Source organism: Leuciscus leuciscus, assembly GCF_965113295.1.
Source record: "Leuciscus leuciscus genome assembly, chromosome: 17".
Taxonomy (NCBI): Eukaryota; Metazoa; Chordata; class Actinopteri; order Cypriniformes; family Leuciscidae; genus Leuciscus; species Leuciscus leuciscus.
The window spans coordinates 27763236-27771268 of record NC_138741.1 but is presented as its reverse complement, the minus strand read 5'-3'; the positions used below and the strand labels follow the sequence as shown (position 1 = coordinate 27771268).

Sequence of the window (8033 nt, the reverse complement as noted above, 5' to 3'; positions counted from 1 at the left end):
CATGTTTTTGGACTTGTGCATATGTAATTGACATCTGCTTCAGCTTTGATTAGCTGCCAACCAAATCAATGTGTTTTATTTTTTTCAGTGTTTAGGGAGCACTATAAACGCAAAGTCAACACAGCCAGCTTTGGAACACAGTGTAAATGGCTATTTTTTGACCTATGAGTTCAAAATGATAAAATTTAGATTATCCCTGGTCTCCACTATAACAAACATGCTAGATTAATCAAACATAGCCTGAAGTGAAATGAGTGAACTCATCAGATGAGAGTATGCGTCTTTATGCAAAGGATTTTACTGCACAGACCTCTAGATGGCGCAATGGCATTATGTTCGCAATGTGCTTAGTTTGATTCATGCTAGCGAATCGGTTCCTGTCAATGATGAACCAGTTCAGCAACCGACTCACTTATTGTCCTCATTATGTGGGATTTTATTTTGTATTTATTTTTAAAGAAAAATCGTGAAACTATTTAAATTATTTCATTCATCTTATTGCGTTTTTTTTTTTTTTTTTAAACATTGTTTCTTTTTTATTGTTATATTGATGCTACAAAGTTGAGTCGAAGAAAAACGTCAAATTGGGTTTGGATAATTCACTATGAAAATAAGATATTATCATTAAAACATTTCCTTTCTCGATTGAACCCGGGACTCTAAAATGATTTATAATGTTCCTTAACGAAAAATAATGTCAATAATTCCCAATTTTGTTACTCACCTCACAGTTCAGGCTGAGTGTTCCGCACTTTGCGAATCGGTTAGACCTGGTTAGACCAAATCATTGAAAAGAATCAGTTCAAAATAATGATTCTTTTGAGAATCGGACATCACAAGATCACAACCACCGTAAAATAGTAATAAGAAGAATCCATTTGGACATCATTGGGAAATCACTGTTGAGTTTCCCAGCTGTCAGGTTGAAAACGCGGAAGTAGAGTTACAAGATCTCAGAGACTTGACGATGGATATCGATGGAGAAGAGAGAGGTATTTGCAGTTAATACATTTATTTGATTATTTGTTTTCGGGTGATCAACATACTAGCAACTTTTGGACATTTAATGAATTTGCGGACTCGAGCAGTTTACAGTGTTTACTGATCAATGAATGCATGTACACTTTATATAGGTGATTCTTCACCACCACCACCAGAGACTCCGGCCACTAAAATGTCCAGAAAACAGATATTAACACTTATTGCAATGGCCTCCATAAACTTCTGTTCAATGATCTGCTATTCCATTCTGGGACCATTTTTCCCAAATGAGGTATATTGATTGTATTTTTTATAACATGACTTGTATAATAAACTATAACATGAAATTGTTTTATGTACTCTGCTCAGGGCATTTAAAGTTTTTAATGCATAGGCTTCTGCTTCAGTATAATATAATGTTTTCATGATTCGTTTTTAGGCAAAGAAGAAAGGTGTCAGTCAAGCTATGATTGGTTTAATATTCGGAATCTATGCATTATGCACTTTGGTGGGCTCTTTGATAATTGGTAAATATGTAAGTTAATATTCATTTCAGAAGATAATTTTCAACAGTTTTCCAAAATATATTACACATTAAATCAGTGCATTTTACCTCTGTTTCAGATTGTCCAGATAGGAGCTAAGTTTATGATTGTGGCAGGGTTGTTCATATCGAGCGTATGTACTGTACTTTTCGGGTGAGTATGTGTTTTGTGTCTTTTAGTCCAGGTCTATTAGCTTTTATGCCATCTATATAAGTGTTTCCACATTTTCTTTTTAGTAGATAAACATATTTAAAATACACAGCATAGGTGTGTCCATTTTTGTGTTTGCGAGTAATATCATTTATTCTGCAGGTTTCTTGACCAAGTGTCTGATGGTACAGTTTTCATTGTGCTCTGTTTTATCACACGGAGCATAAATGCAATCGGCTTTTCTGCTGCTGTTACATCGTCTTTTGCGGTTTCAGCAAAAGTTTTCCCCGACAACATAGCAACTGTTTTGGTGAGCTGTGGCCAGTGCATGTTTTTCAGTGCAGTAATAGTGTTTTGGAGTAAACTGACAAAGGATGCACTATTGCTCATGTCACAAAGACATGCTGTTTCTCAAGAGAATCATCATTAGATTCTGTTATTCCGTCTGTCTGGTTGTTTAGTTTCTCACAGTCGGGGTATATACACAATGATGGAACCATCCTATGGTTTTAGTAGATGTATTAAAACATGTCTTTACAGTGAAGCAGAAGGTGAAATCATTAATGTCTTCACAGGGCTTCATGGAGATTTTTACAGGGCTTGGCCTGATATTGGGGCCTCCGTTGGGTGGTTGGTTGTATCAGTCATTCGGATATGAAATCCCATTCGTTTTCACGGGATGTCTTCTGCTTGCAACAGTACCCCTCAACATGTGGATTTTACCGAGCTTTGGTTAGTGCGGAATTCATACTGGTTAAATATCACATGATTTTAATAATTTAATTTAAAGTCTATTCCATTTATCATACTCCTACTTTTGTCACAAGGATGTGATTGTAATGTGACTGATTTTGTTATTGTTTACCCTCCAGCCATAGAGATAGACATGTCTGTTTATCTCATTCTTATATAGATGCTGTTCCTTCCCAGAATTCCTTCCTCAGATTGTGTACCAGAATAAAGATCCTTCTCATCTGCTTTGTGGTGTTCACAATGAGCTCAGGACTTGGCTTCCTGGATGCAACACTGTCCATATTTGCCATTGAAAAGGTTCATCTTTAGAAAGTACATTGATATCTATCTATCTATTTATCTATCTATCATATTTTATGCATTAACAAATAGATTACATGTTTTTAAATGTAAAGTCGCCATAGTTTCAATCAGGGAAAACTCTTCGTTTAAAAAAAAATTGTTGTAAAAATGTTAGTGTTAAAAGTTCTCCCGTAATAATACAAAAACATCTTTGTGAATGTTTTGTGTGAACAGCTTAATCTCAGCGCTGGTTCAGTTGGGCTGCTCATGATTGGACTTTCGCTGCCGTATGGGGTGGCATCACCCATCTTTGGTGTAATCAGTGATAAATATCCTGTAAGTCAACATTTACAACAATTATAAAATATGATTACAGTGATGACTGGATTTTCTCAAAAGAAAAAAGATTTGTTTGAAATTTCTAATATGACATTTGACGATTTACCTACCTTCCTACTTATTTGCTCATTTATTTAAATTAATTTTGTTTTTGAAGATATTTAGTATTTAATTTGTTTTGGTTTGTAATTGATTTTTAGGTAAATATAAGCATACATCAAATTTTATTAATTAAGAAATAATTTCATCTGTGGCTGTAAAATTATGCTCTGTGCAGTCAGTTAGGAAGTGGATGATGGTGATTGGAGGAATGGCCACAGCAGTGAGCTTCTGTTTCCTTGGCCCACTTCCTGTTTTTCATATTAGGAGGTAAAACATAACTTTCACATTTTTTTAAGGTTAATTTCTCAGCTTTTACTTTATAGCATGTTAACTGTCTGTGACCAGGTAGCAGGACACTTGGTGCGCTTTTTTATTGCCTTTTTTCCTTGCCAAATAATTTAGTAAACACTCAAAATCCATCCTTTGAAAACTGTTTTGAAATTGGACACTGACACGGGACTTTAAAACCTTTTAGTGTGCTCTATTTTTGGTTAGATAAATGGCTTTGATTTTCTGCAATTTTAGTTTAGCCTAAATTGTTTTGTAAAATATATAATTTGTATGAAATACAAAAAGTTTAGTTCAGTACATATGCTTTTCTGTAAACTCAATCTTCTATAACTTTTGTACACCCATTTTTGAACTGCTTTCACTTCTGCAATAATCTGCTGAGTGTCTTCTTTAAAAAGAAACCAACTGTTAACGGGTTTTGTTATTGCACTGATCCATTACTAATAATTTAAATGTTTTTGTTTGTTCAGTCAGCTCTGGCTTACCGTCCTCATGCTGGTCGTGGTGGGCTTTTCTCTGTGTATGACCTGTATCCCCACCTTCGCTGAGATGATCGCTTGTGCACAGTGAGACTTTAATTCACCCAGTTATGTCAGACTAGATTCCTGGAATGGTTTGAATAAGTACAGTTAACCTTGAAACTAGTGCTGGGCAGTATGACCAAAAATCTCTATCATGGTATTTTTAAAGATTCTGGAGTTTTCAAACAAGGTGGCTGGCTGCTGTATAAGCCATAAACCCTGCATTCCATAATCGAATGGGACACATGCCAAAATGAAAAAATCCAATTACACTTCAAATAATTTTTTTCCAAAGATGGTTTCTGTTATAGGTTTCTGACCAATTATAGGTTTGTAAACATCCGGGATGCGCGCGCATCGTGGTAGCAGAAAGACCCGTTTAACAGCTGATCATTACACGGATACGGATAAGAATAATACTAATAGCTCGATTTAAAAAAAAAATTATATATATTTGAGTTTATATTTAATTTTCAGAATGTTCTCCGCGTATTTTTTTGACCACTTTTGGTCCCGACATGCGCAGTAGAACCTGCGTGACGCCGTGTGACGTAGGGTGATAATTCCCCTATAGGTCTGGTTTTAGTTAGTTATTTGATGCTATAAAAATGGGGTGTAAAGAACCGCAGAACTCATGGTATTATGGGCAGCAACATTGACCTTATAAAACCTGGCAAACGTGCACAGACATGTCCAGGTAGCAGCAGTGCAGATGTCTGTGCAATGGTTTCCCTGCTGCCTTTTAAGCCAGTGTAATCATCTCTACTATCCAGTTAGCCAACCTCTGCTTCGACTTCGAAGCACCCTTCTTAATACCACCATAACAGAGAAATAACCGGTCTGAGTGTCTGAATTGAGTGGTAGTCTTCACATAACATCTCAAAGTTAAGCACTCGAATCAGACCCTGAAGAAGTCTGAAAAGAGGCCAGCTCATTGCTCTGATTTATGAACTGAGGACGGAGGACTTTCAGGGGAAGAACTGGGTCGTAGGACCACCCCAGAGCAATCTAGTAACCAACGCAATTACAACTAACCGACAGTGTATGCAACTCACTGCCAAAAAAAAAAAGAAGCAGTCTTCAGGGACATCCATTTATTGTCAATGCTCTGGAAGGGCTTAAACTGAGATGAACCAAGGAATGCAAGCACAAGTGGCAGATTCCAAGCAGGCTTTAGAGAGTCGTGCACCCTTCAAAAAACTGCAGACAAGACTTTGAGATCCAAGAAAAGATCCCCAACTGGGACATGATATGCAGAAATATCAGTGATGTACACCTTCAATGTGGAATCCACCTTGCCCTCATCCAATAAATGTTGAAGAAACCTTAAGACTCATGGAATGTCACATGTTGCAGGATCGAGCCCATGTACCTGACACCATGCAGAAAACAGCTTCCAACACGAAGCATAGATGTGTTGTGTGGAAGAAGCCCTCGCATTGGAGATGGTGTGGAGACCCACAGAGTCGCAATGCTCTAGAGAAGAGTTCAACTCAGTGGACAGACCCAAAGCTGTATGTGAGCTGCATATTGATGCCAGATGCTGCCCTCTATCTGGGAGAAAGGGTCCTCCCTGGGAGTCCAAGGTTTGCCAGTCCGAAGTTTCAGAAACGAAGGAAACCATGGTCTGGCTGGCCATCATGGTGCCACGAGTAGAACGCTGTGCTTGCATAAGGGAGATCCTGTGTAACGTCTCCCATAACAGAGGGATTGGTGGAAACGCATAGACTAGGCAGTTCGGCCAGTCATGAGAGTGCATCCTGGCCCAAGTGACTGGACGCTTCTGTCTTTGCAAACCATAAGCGACAGTGAGTGCTCATCTCTGAAGCACCCTATGAGGGAAGCATCGGTCGTGACCAACTCCTGGCGAGAGGTAACAACACCCAGGGACACCCCTGCCTTCAGGAACTCTAACCGTCTCTATGCATGTATGCAATCAGTTGGTGGCATTGTCTGGTGGGATTTAGCAGCAAACCATTGTTCCATAACTGCAGTGGTCTGAGGTAAGGTAAGCACAGTGGAATCACCACTGTATCAGCTGTTAGCATCCCTATCAGCTGTAAGACCAATCTGTACTGCAAAGACACAGCCATGCTAAAACGAGTCAAGAGTTGCAGAATGTTCATTGCTGGTTTCTGAGAGAGTGCGGCAGACATTAGTTGGAAATTCAGTCATTCCTATGAATTTCGTGGTCTGTGTTGGAATCAGACAGTTTTTTTGTTTTGTTTCCGTTCACAGAAAAGCCCAAATTATGAATGGGTTTCAAAAGTAATCTGGAGTTTTGCACAGCCTTCTGTTTTGTGAGGGCACAAAGAAGCCAGTTGTCCAGATAAGACCGAATACATATACCTCTCATCCAAAGAGAGACAGAGCTGCGCTCACACATCTTGTGAAAATGCGAGGAGCAAGGGACAGCCCAAAAGGTAGAACTTTGAACTGGTAGATTTGATTTTGGAAACTGAAACGCAGAAACTTTCAGAACAAAAAGGTATGCATCTTTCAGGTCGATACTAGCAAACCAAGTCCCTGACAACAGGAAACAGAAATTCTTGAAAATCTGGGGAGTGTCGAAACTGCAGAGTATAACCCCTTCTCAGAGTCTTAAAAAACCCAGGGGTCTAGTGTGTTGTTCCTGCAGTACTCAAGCTGATCAGTTGAAATACGATTAACCGCTAGCCCAAGCACCTCAGGCTTTATGTGCGCAACTTTTAGTGGCAGTGGGGGAATGCTGACGGGCATTCTCCTTGCAACTGTTGATGAGGTGCTCAAAAAACTTGAGCATCCTCAGTAACACAAGGTCTTTGAGGGGGCTGTGACTGAGGTGTGGTGTGCTGGTGAAAACGTTGCTCCTTCATGTTTGGGCAAGCCACACCTGGCGACAGGCTGCCTAGAGTGTGGCTGTAAGGTTACCCCTTTCACGGGTCACATGGCCCTTTGCCAGAAGAGCCGTTTGAAGGAACTGTGAAATGGAGGGATCAACATTTGTTGTTTCCAGCATATCAAGAAGTAGCTCACAAATTGTGTTTTCTGTCCGAGTTACGTAGGCAAGAGACTCGTATGCCTTTTTTAGCAGTGCATCCGTGCGACCACATTGCACACTGGGACATCTTACATTACCTCGTAGAGCCTCGTCAGGAGACACCACCAAGGCTGTGAAAGGCTGCTCTATTAAACTGCTCAAAAGTTTGGCTGGGCAGGTGACTCATCAAGACCTAGATGAGCTATTGCCATTCGAATCACGGCTGAAGTATTATCAGAAAGGGACTATCTGTCTCGATGATTGAACTGATCCCCCACCAGACCCCGCTGCTGAAACGCTGGTGAAAACATCCTGGGGTGAAGGATGTGCAGTAATATCTACAGCACCCTTATGATCACGAAAAAACCCCACATCCAAAGCACACGAGGAAAGCACATAAAAGTCAGAAAGATGTGAAAAGCAAGGGGAATTAAGGGACTCTTCTCCCATCTCCCCGCTTCTGACCATTCTTATCCTCCTGTGTTGTCTTCACAGGCTGAAATGAATGAAGCAAACATTTGATCTGCACAGCAACCATGTTAGAGAGTGAAGTTTCCTTAGGACTTGAATGTTCTTCACTTTGCGATATGGCCCTCTTCTTAGATGGGAGCGCTGGCTGCTGAAGATGCCCTGCATTTCTGACCTCGTGGAGGGGCTAAATCCAACTGCCTGAGCTTTACCGTTGAATTCAAGTCTAAATCGACAATGGGCAAAAGATTGCAGTACAGACACGGGTCCGTGAGAGCCTCTCTCAGATGTTGAATACCCAAACACGACGGACAAATATCATGACCATTTCCCGGGAGAAGATTATTAGGGCACAGCTTACAAGTCAGTGGGAAACCCATGGCAATCGAACTGTGAGCCATAGTCACTCATAAACAACCTTTCGGATAGTGCCGTAAGGTTTTGAGTCAAGTGATGGCAATGAAGCAAGAAAATAAATAATAATATTATTCCTCCAGGTAGAACCAACAGGCAATTCCAACTACAAATTAGAAAAAATATATTTTTTACAATGGTTGATGGTTTGAACCGAGGGGCACAGAG

General features: G+C 40.0%; 1 protein-coding gene across 1 annotated transcript in view; it reads left to right on the top strand.

The window, feature by feature from the left end:
* The first annotated feature begins 848 nt into the window (after positions 1-848).
* The window catches only part of slc18b1 (solute carrier family 18 member B1), a 9475-nt gene continuing 2290 nt past the window's right edge, over positions 849-8033 (top strand). Inside the window, exons 1-10 of the mRNA XM_082142781.1 lie at positions 849-992; positions 1134-1273; positions 1421-1516; positions 1606-1679; positions 1839-1986; positions 2252-2408; positions 2590-2726; positions 2946-3047; positions 3328-3419; positions 3914-4009. Coding sequence (XP_081998907.1) covers positions 968-992; positions 1134-1273; positions 1421-1516; positions 1606-1679; positions 1839-1986; positions 2252-2408; positions 2590-2726; positions 2946-3047; positions 3328-3419; positions 3914-4009 — 1067 coding nt within the window. The 5' untranslated portion in view covers positions 849-967. The remainder of the gene's footprint in view (positions 993-1133; positions 1274-1420; positions 1517-1605; positions 1680-1838; positions 1987-2251; positions 2409-2589; positions 2727-2945; positions 3048-3327; positions 3420-3913; positions 4010-8033) is intronic.